Below are 15,579 nucleotides of genomic sequence, written 5' to 3' on the forward strand. Positions count from 1 at the left end.
ATCTCTGCACTTTTTTTTCCACATCATAGCAAGTCATTATCAGCGTGCAGACCAACTGAAATTCGAGTAGAGAAGTGGGAGAGAGACCTGTGAAAATCTCATCTCACTTGTAGACTGGACAGCTGCTGGGTTACGTTATGCTGTTATCACTGCAACTGTATTAATGAAAGGGGAAATAATAATTTCATTGTTAACCTCAAAATGATTTCACAAGGGTTCAGTGAAATGGAGATGTTAAGAGAATTAAACAAACTGCATTGAAAAATGAGGCACCATTTTCATGACTTATGCCTTTACAAGAATTTGGATAACGACTGCAAAAGGTTAATATGCTTTATATGAATCTGCGGGTTACTGTCAAATATAAAGAGCATTATTGCATAGCAGGGACATCTGCTGGAAGCTTGACGCCATTGTCTCACTCCGCTTTTTGGCTATTGATCCTCCTAGTAGCCCTAAGCAACTTGAGGTGCCTGCAGCTGGAGAGCTGGTTCCTGACTAATTAAGGATTCCCTGCACACCTTCTTCACAACAGCCAGGCAGCAGGAGCAAGAAATCTTTAAGCTACACTCGGGAATTTAAATGGAAACTTTTGCATCTCAATTGAAGGTTATACTTCTCTTCCAACTGCCTGGCATTGAACTGTCTGTCACAGGAAGACTGGACACTGATGAAAACCTTCCCTTTCCCAACCAGATACAGCAGGAGAAAATCGATGTTTTAATTAGGTAGAGGAGCCACCAGTGAAGTTCTCTGCATTTCTGTAATTTTGCTTATGTGATTGCACCAAGGCTAAGAACCCACTTTTACTTAAGTAAAAAAATGAAAATGTTATTTCAGATTTTAGCATCTAAATAACTTGCCTCCTTTCTCAAGGAAACATTGGCTACTTGTAAAGTGGATCCAAATCCCTCTTCCCTTTCCTGCTTCACAGTGGGAACACACAGCTTGATCATACTGTGCTGCTGGGATCAAACCGTGTTTTGATCATACCCCAGCACCCTGTGTTTTGGTTTTGGACACTGGCTTGAGAATGATTTTAGACAGTGAAGAAAGCACTCGCTGAGTCAACCCTAGGAAGAGGAAGCCCTGTTCTGTGCAACAGCAGAAAAGAGGATGCTTTGCAAACTCATTTCCCTTTTCTCAAGGTGCAGGAATACAGCTGATGCAAAACATTCTAGAAATGAAAACAAGCTTTATTTGATTCCACTCACAACGAATACTTGAACTGTGTTTAACACATCACAGGTCTATGTTTTCAGCAATGCTCCCCAGTGTAACTTTTTTTTTTTACCGCAGATACCTGTTCCTATCTGATGGGAGACTGTTGTCAAACCAACCTCTGCTCATACATTGTAAGAATAATTCTCTCCCTCAAGCTACTTGTAGATATAAACATGTTTACCTCCACCTATCAAAGCACCAGAGAAAAGCATTACCCCCTTGAAGGAAATTAATGCCCCCAAACCTTTTGAAATGCTTTAAAAAGCTTACTATCAGAGTGAATAGATGTACTGATAAGCGTAAGAAGGCACTTGGCCTAGACCCTGAGGTAGGTAGTTACATGTCTACCTTCTGCTCAAATCAGTGGCAGGTAATGTTGAGGGCCAGGTGCGTGGTCACAAGGGTTTATCAGTGCAGCAGCAGAGCCAGCACAGACAACCAAATCAGCAAAGATACCAGATACCAGCAAAGATACCATTCAGTCGTAGTAGTGCAAGTCACCGTAGATCCAGCCTAATTCTGCCACATCCAGGGAAGCTAGCTTTATCACAGTGACAGGCTTTTTAAAGGCAGTTGTAGGGGTCTGAGCTTGTATTGCCCACTGTCAGGTGAGTATGTCAAACACTACAGCACAGGCCCTACCTTCCATTACAGGGATATGGCTAAAACACAACATTTTAGAAAACAAACAAACAAACAAACAAACAAACAGGCCTGCCTTTGTTTTTTCCCCCCATCCATGCTTATGTTCCTCACTACGTAGTCAGAAGGGCAGAGACTACCCACAGCCTTCCCCTTCTAATTGAATTAGCCTATCCCTCCAAGCCAATGAAAAATGAAAGGAAATTACTGTGCAAAATCAAAAAAAAATGTCTTATGAAACACTGAATGTGCTCTTCTGCTTCTGAACAACACTGAGTGCAGCTTGTGCTGAGAGAAGGGAAGAAAATGAAAACAGATTTCACCCTTCTGTACAAGAGCTCGATGAGGGTAAATAATAAAATAATAATAAATAAATAAATACATAAATAAATAATAATAATAAAAAAGCTGGTTTTAATATAATTGATACTAAGGACTTGATCCAGAAGACACTCTGGTAATGCCCCAGAAAACAAACACAAACTCTCTAGGACTATTTTTGCCTATTTTGCAGATGCATGAGAAGTCAGGCATCTTTCTGTAGATGCAGGAATATCCATGAGCAGGCCCTGATATGTCATGGAAAAGATGTAGGAGAAAAATGAGGCACTTCGGGACTTCGTCTGACCACTAATGCTGAAGATCAAATGTTGCAGTCAAGGGACTACAGAGTAAGTAGGCTGGATCCAGTCTTCAATTACACAAAAGCTGAAAACAGCTACAGGGAGGAAGGTGTTTCCTGAGTAAGTTTCTGGTGCAATATGTTTGCTGCAGTGAGCAGCGAGGCTCTCCTTGGTTTGACTCCTAGGCAGGTGGCCTGTGCTGTGTAATTCTGCAGGGAACAGAGAGGCCTCCGGGGAGCTGGAGTACGTAGGGAAGCTTTGACTGACACACTGCATTGACTGGGCAGCTTTACTCTGAACAAACGGAATGGAAGGATGTAGGAGAGGGAGTGTGAATTCTGTCCTGCAGCATATACCTGATCAAGTGAACCCAATGCCTCTCAGTTTTAACCTTGAGGATAAAAACAAAGCCTAGCCTATGCTTTAGAAAGGATGAAATCTCCAAAATGAGGTTTTGTCACAGTATTTTTAACAAACACCTGTACATAGTAGCCTTCAGAAGTATGAGATTTCAGATGGTCCCTATGTACTAAAGCACTGGTTACTACCAAATATCAAAATTATCAGCAACCCCCAGTTTCAGCATATGCCCTGTTTTCACTAAATCCATTCATTTTGCCTGCTTACCATCAGCAGTTGCATAAAATACAAAGTGCCAGCTATTGAGTCATACGAGTGAAGAAATGCTGTGAGCAATCTTTACAAGTTTTCCCCCACTTAAATAACTTCAGAATGGCCACTTTCACAACGGTGACACTTAAACGTGCTGATTGAAATATTAAACTCCAAATGTCTGGAAAAGTCATTAGATGCATAATTAGAAAACCAGCCAGATCATGAGTCACCAAGATGGGTTAACTTTCTCTTCCCTCACCAAGGAGTTTCCACCTTCTCATGCACAGAGCAAGCCATATCACTGTAACTATGTTAACAATAAACACTGGATGTACATGTTTTTTACTATTAAGTTGAAGTGGTGCCACTTTTGGTACATAGATGCTTGTAAGAAGTAAGCTCCTGGGAATTGTTTTAGGTTATGCACCTTCCCATCCCTAGAGGCACTAGAGATGGCGAGTGCAACAGAACTTGGTCTAAGTATTCCCCCAGCGTGCAGTTTGCTACCAGCTGTTCGTTTATGGATATTTCCAGTTAGGAAACACCCAACTTAAGCTGCCTGAGGAAAATGCCCGGTTCTTGCCATTTGTTTCTGCCTGAGCAGAGACCTGCTCTGAAGGTACCTGAGGATCTATCGCCTCTTATGAGACCAGAGCTTAGCAGAGCTGAGAAGAAGCAGACACTTTATACATTATTTAAGAATAGAAGACGGGGAGTTCAGGCACAGATCCACTTCTTGGATCAATCACTAGGTTCTCGCACGACTGCAGGCCCGCCCGCCTGCGGAACTACCACTCCCAGCAGGCACCGCGACCCAGCCGGGCCGCGCAAGCGTGGGCAGGGCCACCCTCGCTAGCTCCTTGCTCCTCCCCTCCGCTGCCGCCGAGGAGAGTCAGCTCCCATCGGCCCGTGCCCGCCGGAAAGAGGCGCGCCCCAGCGCCTCCTGGGTGCTGTAGTTCCGCTGCGCCGGACAGCGGGTATATATCGGCTGGGCGTACGAGACGCGCGGACTACAAGTCCCGGTGTACGGCGCGGCCCGGAAGGATTCGTCAGCAGTCGGCGTTGGCGGGCGGTGCGGCAGCCGGCGATGGCGGGGCAGATGGCAGTGCTGGGTACGGGCTGGGGCCGGGCGGCTGGGCTGGTTTAGTGGCTCACGGGAGGGGTTCGGGGCTGTGGGAAGTGCTCCCGGGGACTTTGAATAAAACTGGTAATACTAAATAAATAATAAAATAATAAAACTGGGGGCGTGAAATAAAACTGCATGAAACGTAATGTGTAATGTGTTGACCTGGACTCTAACCCTGTTTTTTTTTTTTTTAAAAAAAAACCCTGTGTTTCAGGCTCGGCTGTCCTGGCGCTCCTGTTAGCTGGCTATCTAGCCCAGCAGTATTTACCGATGCCTACGCCAAAAGTAATCGGGATTGATCTTGGCACGACTTACTGCTCTGTCGGTGTCTTTCTTCCTGGGACGGGGCAGGTGAAGGTTATTGCAGATGAAAACGGGCACTACAGCATACCCAGCATAGTGTCCTTCACTGACGGGGATGTGCACGTAGGGTATGATGGCCTGGAACTGGCAGATTCGAATCCTCAGAACACTATATATGATGCAAAGAGATTCATCGGGAAGATTTTCACTGCAGAAGAACTGAAAAGCGAAAGCAGTAGGTATCCGTTTAAGGTAAGCAGCCATCTTCATCGCTTGTCTGCAAGCAGTAATGTGTAGAAAACTTCAGTCAGTAACCAACGAGTGACCAGCTTCTCTGACCCCGTGTCATTTGGCTAAATCTGATAGGCCTGGAAACCATAAGACTTCCACCAGTGTTTACTCCTCCCTTCTCTGGGTATGTTGCGTACTGCTACATGAGAGTTGACAGTGATTTTCCAGAGGACCCTATTCTCTACTGTGAAATGTGTTTCTGGGTAACTCTCCTTTGTCTTAAAATATAAACTTAAACTTGAAATTCTAACTGTTCTTTAATGAACCTTCATTTTATTCTGATATAAGGGGGGGAAAAGAAGCCTAAAAGTCAACATATTCTCTGTCTGCATTTTTCCCTAGTACTTTTCAGTGCTAAATTGACAAGCAACAGATCTTGAGAGCTGCTATCTAAAAAAGAATACTGTATTAATTTAGCACGGTGTTATGGTGAAGTCTTTTCTGTAAAGAGACTAATTTTCAGCTACTGCAAGCAGTCTGTATTCTTAAGAGGAACTGTTCCAATACCTTGCTTCCTTTCACAACAAAGAACTTGTGGGAAGCTTTATCAGTAAATTTAATGATTAAAAAGCATTACTTTCATCATTGAATGCGTTGTTGTCACATAGCATTAAAGTTGATTATGCAGTTGCTAGGTCTTAACTTTTTTTTTAATGCATTTTACCTGGTCAAAGGAGTTGTCAGTACTCTGGATATACTCCGACCCTTTATGTTGTAGGTTTTGCATAGTACTCACAATCAAAGAATAAAAGTGATTCAAGAAGTGGCAGAAGCACATTGATATTTTTCCAGAATAAACAGACTGTATGGGAATCTAATGTTTGGTGGGAGTGGGGGAAAGGGCGTAAGAAGGACTTCTTACCAATGGGCTGTGTTGCTTTTTCCTCCTAGATTTTCAACAATGGCGGATCAGCTGAATTTTCTGTGACAACTAATGAAACCTTTCATGTCACTCCAGAGCATATTGGCTCTCAGCTGCTACTGAAATTGAAGAGAATGGCAGAAGACAATCTTGGCATGCCCATTTTGAAGGCAGTCATCTCTGTGCCAGCAGAGTTTGATGAAAGGCAACGGAATGCTACCGTTAAGGCAGCTAACCTTGCAGGTGATGTCTCTTTATCCCAGCATTTTCTTTTGTGGAGCCTTAAGGTTATCTTTAAATTTATTTCACTAACAGTAAAGACTATGGATTTTTTTCTTGTTTTTTAATGACTACTAGCAATTGTGAGGAACAGCAGAGAACTCTTGAGTACCAACAGATGCAGAAGACTAATGCAAATATAGATAGCTAGAAGAACTGATCTTACTCAAGGAAAATAGTATTTTTGGTAATCTCTAAATAGAATGTACAGAGCACCCTTAGACATAACTTATACAAAAATAAAAAGTTCTGAAATAAATCTACTTAGCAAGGTTTCTCTGGAGAAAACATGTTTGGGAAGATCATGATTCATGCCTTCATCCTGACACTGAAGTAGTATTACTTCAGGCTTAAATAAGGAAAAGAGTTTTCTAAGCACTAATACTTGATGAACTATCTTATCTTCACGTTTCACTTATGTTTAGTACAAAGTAACTAATGGTAAATGTTATGATGTGAAAACTATGTTTTTCTAGTCTATGTGACTGTTGCTTTGCTCTTTTTAGGGCTAGAAATCTTGAGAGTAATCAATGAACCCACAGCTGCAGCTATGGCTTACGGACTGCACAAAGCTGATGTGTTTAACGTTCTGGTGGTGGATTTGGGTGGAGGAACTTTGGATGTGTCTCTGTTGAACAAGCAGGGAGGGATGTTCCTCACAAGAGCCATGGCAGGTGAGAAAAATGGTTTACTTTCACAAGGGGTAGTGGGAAGAGAAAGCTGCACCTGAATTCACCATTAGGGAAGTTATTTAAAACACAGCACTCTCACAAAGGGTTCTCGACTGCCCTTCACACAAAACTAGGTTTGCAACTGCTTTCACCAGTTAAGAGAGATTCAGTTTTTAGCTGGCTCAAAGTAATACATTGTAGATTAATTTTATCTGTGGCTGTTGATTTTTGTGCCTACTAGTACAAGTGCTGGTGTGTATTACAAACTGCTTTGTTCTAAAGCTTTCTGTTACCTTTGTCTGAGTTGAGAGTGTTTACTGAATTGTTGATGGGTGCTTTGGAATGTCCTTGTTCTGCGTTTAGCTCCAGCATAGTTGTGCAGGCTTTGGAAACTGTGTTCTGTTAACCCAGAAGTAAGTGTTTTTTTAATACACATATGCCAAAGTGATTCATTGTTTGGCAAAGGTTTCTGGAAGCAAGCAATATTTAGTAAAACTGGAGTGAATAGACAAATGCTTTGTGGGTGACCTGGATTCAGACAGGTCTGAGATGCAGTGCTACTTTCAGTGTTGCCTTAAATGAACAAGTTTTAATGTCAGCTGCTGCACTGTCCAGTAAGAGCGGAACAGCAAGAAATACTCAGCTACTTCATTCTGATCCATTTGGATGGATGTCCATTAAGTGAATTCCTCTTTTCAATCATAACAAAAAGGTGGAAACTTTGAGAGTCCTATTCAACACAGATGAAAACTGGCAGGGTATTTTTAAAAATCTGTTTAATGGAAAACACGAACAATTATTTGAAAGGTTTTGGAAATGTGGTGTGAAAATAATCTTTCAGAAGGAAATTGGCTATACAGAATACTCTCTCTCTGAAGGCTAATATAAGATATACTTCTAAATAGAGCTTGAAGCTCACTGCTTGCATTTTATCATTTTTTCTGCTTTTTTCAGAGTATATCCATCTACTTTAATAGTGCCTTGTTTTTCATGTGAATGCATGAAGCCACTGAGTAACTTGAAAATGTTAAAACTAACTCCTATAATGCTGCACTCTGCTAGCTTCTAATAGAAAAGTCAATTTTGGGCAGAGAAATTTAAGCATTCTAGAAGTTTTAACTGGGAAAACAATTTACTGTGAGATATTGCACTTCAGTGATAGGCTACCAGCTACAGACTTTTCTTGTTACATATTTTTGTCTACAGAGAACACTCCCATTGAGGTAACAACCACTTTTTTTTCTCTGTTACAGCTTAACAGGGCAGTTCCAGGGAAAAATGTTGACAGGGATAGATTCCATAGTAGCTGATAAATAAAAAAAAATCTGCAAATGATTATCCATCATGTATCCTTCAGTAGAACGTTAATTATGTCTATTTCCCCAGTTCTCTGAGCTCTTGCTCAGTGCTTATGGTCTTAGTATCATCGTTTTAGCCCTTGAGTGCCATCTCCCAGTACAAGAAGATGCATGCTGCTTGCTGAAGTTTTGAAGGTAATGTGTCTGGTGCTCTCTGTTCTGGTGTTTTAGGTAACAACAAACTCGGAGGACAGGATTTTAATCAGAGGTTGATGCAGCATTTATACGATCAGCTCCATCAAAAATATGGTTCTCTGCCATCAAGAAAAGAAGAAATACATCGCCTCAGACAGGCTGTGGAAGCAGTTAAATTAAACTTGACAGTTCATGAGGCATCTACGCTAAGGGTGTTGTTGACTATGCCAGAAACAAAGCTTACAAAAGAACTTCCAGAAGGTGAGGTAAAACAAAATGCTGTTCGTAAAGACAAGCCTTCACAGAAAACAAAAGACCTGGAAGATCTTGGAGATGTTTCAAATGGAAAAAACAACTTTGTCAAAGTTGTGTTTGAAAGAGAAATCTCTAGGAAACTATTTGAAGTATTGAATGAGGACCTTTTTGAGAAGATTCTTGTGCCCATTGAACAGGTGTTGAAGGAAGGGCACCTACACAAAACCGAAGTGGATGAAATTGTGTTAGTTGGGGGCTCCACCCGGATTCCTAAAATACGCAAAGTTATACGGGATTTCTTTGGGAAGGAACCTAACACCTCTGTAGACCCTGATCTAGCGGTTGTAATGGGTGTAGCTATCCAAGCAGGAATTGTTGGCGGGTCCTGGCCTCTCCAAGTCAGTGCTATAGAAATTCCTAATAAGCATTTACGGAAGACTAATTTTAACTGAAGATAAACTCTTTCCCGTTGCATTCCATCTCTCAAAAAGCATACCTTGATGGTGCGTACTTATCTGACTGGCAGTGGAGCCTAATCTTAGCCATAAATATTCATTTTTTTTAATCACTTCCAGTTCGTGCTGCTGGATGCCTGTGTTAAAACTAGATGTTACTTTAAAGGTACGAGTGGTTTTCAAAGTTCTGAAGCGTCCTGTGTCTGCTTATAGACTGGATGTAGGATGAAAATGCTAATGATGACACACCCACATTTTCTTGCTAAATTTTATTAGCAAATCCTAAAGAGGTGTTTGTTGAAAAACTGAATATAAAGAGAGTGTGACCAAAGCTTAGAAATAATACGGCATTATGCTGTAGGTGTTCCCACATCAAATATATTTACTTTGGAAGAATGTGAAGCAGTGTTAACGCACATAGCACTAGTACTCTTGAGCTTAAATTTATTTATTAAATTGAGTCATCTGAGCATTTAGGAACCTTTCTAAAAGGCATATTGCAGCTTGAATGAGATTTACACACTCAGTTGATTCTTCTGCTGTTCATAACAGCATAATGGTATTACTGAAATCAAGTGGCAAGTTACTGCCTCATGTTTCAGTCACGCCATGCTAAGAAATTTAGCTCTTGCTAATGTTACAGTTACTTAAGTGTGTCTCCAAGGGCTAACTTTGTGATCTGTTCTTGATGGTTAACACATAGGTGCTGCTGTCATACCACTTACGTTCTCAACAGGGAACAAGTGCATATCATCAACTCCTTATACCTCTCCCCATCTTATTTGAAAATTGTAGTAATTTTATTTTTAGGTATCTTAAAAGTTACATCTGTATATATTCCCTTAAATTTGACCAACATGAATTTCATTGTTGCATACTTCCTGGTGTGTGATGTCTTTCCCCTTGAGTACCTCCCAGCTGTGCTGTTGTCAGAGAGAAAGTGTGGGGCAGAAGGGACCACGTGGATGAAGTCTAGTTCCTTTAGTAAGTGAAAAATCATCCAAGTCTATACTTTGGATAGATAGTATCTTTGGTTTAAGTTTTGTCATATCCCCACTCTAAACTGAACGTAGATTAGAGATTGTAGCTGTTCTTTTGGGAAGGAAGCAGAGCCTGTAACTCAGGATTTGAGGTAGCAGCAAATATTTTGCCACCCACCTATCTAGCAAATGCATGAGGAAGAAAAAAAAAGTTGATACAAAAGAAACTTGGTGACAGTTCTGCTTTTTATGAAGAGTTAATACTGAAAGGGCCAGATGAATTTATGTTTAGAACTCTGCAGTGAAAACACTTCATTCAGGTAAGACTTCTCTTCATCCATCAACACAGTCTTAATCAGGTAAGGTCTAATGACAGGTGATCTAAGCATTTTTTTAATGCTTCAAAATAATTGTGTTAAGTGTGCCAAGATATGAACTGTGGGGCTTAGATCTGTAGCTTAACTTAGAACCATTTTAAAATAGGTTTATTGTTCTCCTGGCGGTAGATCTGATTTACGGCACTGCCTTTTCAAATGGTTGCATCAGCATAATTGAGTAGCTATACTCTAAACATATGTTTGAAGTAATCCTATTAAAAACTTCTTAAATTGAATCTTAGTTGCATGCAACAATTCCTTCAGTATTATTTAACTTCACAGAAGACTCCCACACTATATTGCTAACATCTGTTTAATTTCACTGAGTTGAAAACCAAAGTGAATTTTTGAGGATTTTTTTCTTCCTTTGTATCTATTTGAAAGTGACCCTGCCTTTACATCTGTATGGGACATCCAGTACTGTGATAATGTATTCAAAAGAAAATTTGTACAGTTATTAAAAAAAAAAAGTGGGTCCTAAGGGATGGTGAATATAACTAAAACTCCTGAGTTGAAAGAAGTCTCTTCAGTGAAATCATGGATGAATGCCAATATACAATAGTTCTCACATGCAGTTGCTGTTTGGGGCCTTTGCGTTGCAGACATACACGTGTATATACATAATTGAACATATATTCCAAAGTATTTGGAGTCATTGTGGCCTTTTTTCTATCCTGCTAAAAATTCATGTCAAAGTGTACTGGAGTTTTAGTAGGTGTTCAGTAGGTTTTTTTGTTGTTGGTTTTTAATGCAGCTGTTCATTTTATGCAGTGCATTGAAACATTGCAGTTGAGCTAAAACTAAAAGATTTTTGCAATTTCGGGACAAGTTATGCAGAAGTGTGGGAGTAACTTTAAACTGTTAAGCTCTTAAATGCAAATAAATGAAGTACTCTTTTTCTTTAGCATAGTCCTTCAGTATGGAGGAGTTTAATAATTAAAAGCAACCTCCGGTGTTAATCTGGGAATTGCAAGGGAAGGGTAAGTTGTTTACTTGTGAAAATTTCACAAAAGGGTATTTATTCGTTCAGATTTTGATACAGACTTTTTTAGTAAATAAGTTACTGTACATTGGATATCTCACAATGCATCCTTATTTATTAGATAACTTTTCTGAATTCTGTGGTCAAGTTATTTATTTGATCTTAGTACTGTATTTTGGCACAAACCATCACATTTTAGATAAGTAGAACACTGTACTAAACGGACATTTCCAGGTATGCACACATACTGCTTATCAAAAGTCTCTGTTTAAACAAATTGGTATTTGAAGGCTGAAATGTTTCTACAAACTGTCCTTTAATTCTGAATATGGTTGCCTGTGGTGTTAGATGTATAACAAATCTATATAGCTAAAGCTTGTATTGTGAGTTGAAATTCTGAAAGCATAAGATGCCTCACTAATTGTATGTTCCTGAATTGTTTCTAAGTGCAGACAATGAAATGCATTTTACAAGTAACCTTTTAAAATGTTTTTATTAAAAGCATTTTCTGTCCTTTCAATCTGTTGTCTCAATTTATCGGCGAAATACTTTAACAGCACTATTTTTCTATTTCTTCCTTGAATTCCTTTGGAGCTTAGAGGATGAGATTATAATCTTCCAATTTGTCAAAGGGTTTCTAAGGCCTGGAGTGACAGATCCTTTTCTAGGAAGAGACAAAGAGTATTAGGAACTAGGGTGGGAAGGAAAAATCTCTGGCTCCTGAAGCTGCAATTCTGGGTGGATGAACAGAACTGAGAAAAAAGATTGCATGTTGGTACAGGGGAAAGCAAGGAGTGACTGGGAGGGATGCAGAAATGCTAATACGTCACGAAACCCTAGTCAAAGGAGAAGAGGGGGCCAAGCAGTGATGATGATCTTGTTCCTGTGGGAGTGGCAGCAGCTCACACCATTCCTACTCTTATGTTCCTTGTATCTTGCCTCCTGGATCACAGGACACTGGGCAGGAACAGACCTTCCCTGTGTTCGTCAGCAGCTGCAGACTGGACATAGGGAACGTCCACCAGAGCCACGTGATCCCTCCTTTTCGTAGATTTAGTCTCTGTCTTTGACATCAGACTTGTGATGACAGTAGAGACCGCAGATACTGGGTGATGCTCCTGCTGCAAATTGACTTTTCCTGCCTACCCTAAAGCTGTTTTCTCTCAGACTTAGCAATTATTCATTCTGCAGCTTTCTCCAAATACCAGTCCACCAGAAAGTATATAAATCTCTTCTGTCCACCTAAGTAAGTAAAATTACCACATACCGATGTGTGGTAATAGTCCCTCAGACTATTTTCTGTGCACCTTGTGAAAGGAGTTGGTTTCTGAGTGCTGAAGCTTTTACCTATCCTAGCATAAAGCCTAAAATATGCTGACCTGTTGATGAATAGTACCCACTTTGGTCCTTTCCAGTTCCTCCTCTTATTCTTCCAGAAAAGGGTGGGTTTGGTGGGGAGTGTGAAGGTGGGTAAGAGATGAGGACCCAAGAAGAGCCTGCCCATGGCACTTCAAATGTGGCCAAAGAAATTAAATGTCTGGATGGAAGGTTCTGCTCTATTGTAAAGCCACTGCTGGCCTCAGGTGGAGAAAAGAGGAAAAGAAGGTGAAAAGCAAGCAGCTGTTCTCTCTCCTGAGAAACTTTGTCTCTCTGGAACTGTCAGAAAACTGTAATTACCTGGTTTGGGTTGTTCCTAATGGGTTCTAAAATCATTATATTCTAATAGCTTTGTGCAAGCTGTAGTATAGTTAGTTGTGTTTTGTAGCCAATTAAACTACATAGTACTGTCTTAAATGTAGGAAGACTTTGTTTTGTTTTGCTGTCAGGAAGGCACAGAGATGTTTTTTTACCTTCACTGTAGTAGAACCACATCTTTGAGGAAATCTCTTCAGAAAGTCTCCCTCCTTTCTCACCACCTTTCTAAAACTGCAAACTTGGGTTTGCTTACTTCAGTTGGTGGTGTGAGTCAGCACCGGCAGGCAGCAAGGATGCCCACAGACCCCAGGGTTGAAATGCAAAGAGTACACTTGTTACTTAGCCAGCTGTGGGGGATCCCCGAAGCACACACACACAGGGATGCAGGCACCGCTAAGCTTGGTCCACGCTAGAGGATCATAGGCCTGCTGTTGATGCCTGTTTATGTATCAAGGGTTTGCACAGGTGTAGTTTACCACCGTGCTCTGATCTTCACTATGCTTTGATCTCTGTCCCAAGGCAGAGAGCTCAAGCATGTCCGATAGGGTGCCACCGAGTCTACAAAACACCTGTGTTATCTGTATGTGGATGCGTTGGTTGTCAAAGACACAGGATTAAAAGCAGTAGGTATGATGCGTTTTCCTACTCTCCAAGCTTTGTCATCACAGCTGCAAGGTCACTTGAGCATGTTTTCAATGTTCCTCACCAGTTTGCAGTTCTCATCCCATCCTCTTCTGCTTTTAACCCATTCCTCCCCACCACTGGTATTCAATTTGGAGATTCTTAGGATGTGTAGTAAAAAAGGTAATATTCACAGGGCCTACAGAAGCACAGGCATGGTTAACTGACACTTTGAGTAAATATGCATAACCTTTTGTGCAGCATTAAATAGCATTGACATTTGCATTAAGATCTACTAGCAAATAGCTGCACCTGACCCCAATTTCATGGGATTCTTTCACAATCTGGTTTTGTAATGCTCAATTATTTTTACATGTTTTTCAGCTGTTTGAAATTGTTTTTCAGTTATTCAAAAATCACAAAATCAACATAAAAATCAACTTGCCATGGCAAGTTTGTTGCCTCAAGAATTACCAAAGTATAAGCAAATAAAATTATTACCAAAATTATAGCAAAATTATGTGCTATTACCAAAGCAAATAAATATGTATGTCCTAAAAACCAGCATCAAGGGGCATCTGTCTCTCTGGTCACACAATTTTTTTATATATTCACAATCATATAAAATGTATTAACTAAATGGGCATAACATCCAAGCAATTTAATTAAGCACTATTTCTTAATTAAAACACTGTGAACAGCAAGATTTATTTTAAATCCACCTTTACTAGTGCAATATTTAAAATATGCCATGAAAATTACTGCTTCATTCTGTTGGTCCAGTGCCAAGATGATCAAAAAAGTGATTTGTATAAAAACAAAATTAATTTCAGAAAGCTGATCAATATATACAGATTACAGTTGTAGCAAAAAGAGTTGTAGCAAAAAGCAATCTTGTCAAGAGCTTACAAGGAAGTTAATTATTTCATCACATCGGGAATGCCAAATATCTTTTGAGCGTTTATCAGTATAAGGAATTCTTATCTTCATTAGTTTTCTTTATCTTGTTATTCCAGCCTTTGCAACCATTTCAGAAAAGGCACCTTTTCGTTGTAACAAATTATTTGGTGTATCATATTCTAGAATCCTTCCTGCATCCAGAACAAGCACTCTACAATACGAAAGCATGAAGATTACAGAAGAAAAAAAAGGTGCTATTCAACCATATTTTCCAGCCCTACTACAAATACATATTAACTGGAACTCTTATTTGCAAGAAGTATCATTGCATTAGGTAATTCATTGGTTTCTCAAGCTAGGAATGCCTATATTAAGAAAGCCTTTTGAAAAGGGAATGTTTGCTTAGCTGGTTTAAAAAAAAAAGTTGGTAAAAATTCTACAGTGTAGTCCCTTTTTTCTAGAGAACTAAGTGGTCACAATAGTAGCTTATACATGCATCTAATCAGAAAAAAAAATCGTTCTGTAATTACAGTGGGGAAACAGAACACAGGTTATCAATATTTAATTAATATTGACAGCAAGTCTTTTGTGGTACCTTGGATTGTACTGATACTAAGGTAAAAAGTGCTAGAGTAAAATTTTGTAGGTCTGAAAACACGCATTTAAAAGTAGACATTTCTTAAATGGCATATCAAAACTTACCTCTCTGAATCCATGACTGTGTGTAACCTGTGTGCTATAGTTAATATCGTGCAGTTATAAAATTCTCTTTTGATGGTGGACTGCACCAAGTTATCTGTTTCCATGTCAACAGAAGCTGTTGCTTCATCGAGGACCAGGATCTTTGTCTTTCGTAGCAAAACACGGGCCAGACAGACCAGCTGTCTCTGGCCAACACTGTTAAAAATACATTTGAGAAGGTCAGGTCAGGCACTTTGAGAAAGGGGAGACGGATGTTGTTTCCTCACTACTTAGCCCTAGACATTGGAGCAGATACTGTTGACATAAAGCTGAAACTAGCACGGAGCCTATCTGTTCTACTGTCCTCAACAACGCTTTATACTTGTACAAAGACTGGAGAAAAATGTTCTCCTCGTTTTGGAAGTTTTGAGCAGAAGTAGAAGCTCAGGTGCAAATTTTAAACCTAGTCTTGCCCTCAACTTTGATACTCATATCATAATGGGG

At 40.0% G+C, this 15,579-nt stretch overlaps 2 protein-coding genes across 13 annotated transcripts in view; one reads left to right on the plus strand and one right to left on the minus strand.

Annotated features, from left to right (window-relative positions):
* Positions 1–4,058: 4,058 nt before the first annotated feature.
* HSPA13 (heat shock protein family A (Hsp70) member 13) lies at positions 4,059–11,698 on the plus strand. Its single transcript, XM_083827379.1, has 5 exons — positions 4,059–4,216; positions 4,445–4,785; positions 5,716–5,929; positions 6,472–6,639; positions 8,166–11,698. The coding sequence occupies exons 1-5, from the start codon at positions 4,192–4,194 to the stop codon at positions 8,834–8,836; spliced, it is 1,419 nt and encodes a 472-aa protein (XP_083683505.1). The 5' UTR covers positions 4,059–4,191; the 3' UTR covers positions 8,837–11,698.
* LOC310895701 (multidrug resistance-associated protein 1-like) overlaps positions 11,120–15,579 on the minus strand; it is a 50,277-nt gene continuing 45,817 nt past the window's right edge. For 11 of the 12 annotated variants that reach the window (XM_083827301.1, XM_083827311.1, XM_083827312.1 and 8 more), the window contains 2 exons: positions 15,097–15,291; positions 14,201–14,605 (listed from right to left, as the gene is read on the minus strand). In XM_083827301.1, the coding sequence (XP_083683427.1) occupies positions 14,494–14,605; positions 15,097–15,291 (307 nt within the window). In that variant the 3' untranslated portion in view covers positions 14,201–14,493. Of the gene's footprint in view, positions 11,843–14,200; positions 14,606–15,096; positions 15,292–15,579 lie in introns of those variants that run through there. The other variant, XM_083827305.1, reaches the window with a different exon arrangement.

The sequence above is a fragment of the Anser anser genome, assembly GCF_964211835.1.
Source record: "Anser anser genome assembly, chromosome: 1".
NCBI classification, from domain to species: domain Eukaryota; kingdom Metazoa; phylum Chordata; class Aves; order Anseriformes; family Anatidae; genus Anser; species Anser anser.

What these genes read in the sequence shown, in the direction of transcription:
- HSPA13 (XM_083827379.1), top strand. Translation starts at nt 4,192, where the DNA reads ATGGCGGGGCAGATGGCAGTGCTGG. An exon ending in TAAGGCAGCTAACCTTGCAG is followed by an intron (nt 5,930 to 6,471) that starts GTGATGTCTCTT and finishes TGCTCTTTTTAG; the next exon opens with GGCTAGAAATCTTGAGAGTA. An exon ending in CCTCACAAGAGCCATGGCAG is followed by an intron (nt 6,640 to 8,165) that starts GTGAGAAAAATG and finishes CTGGTGTTTTAG; the next exon opens with GTAACAACAAACTCGGAGGA.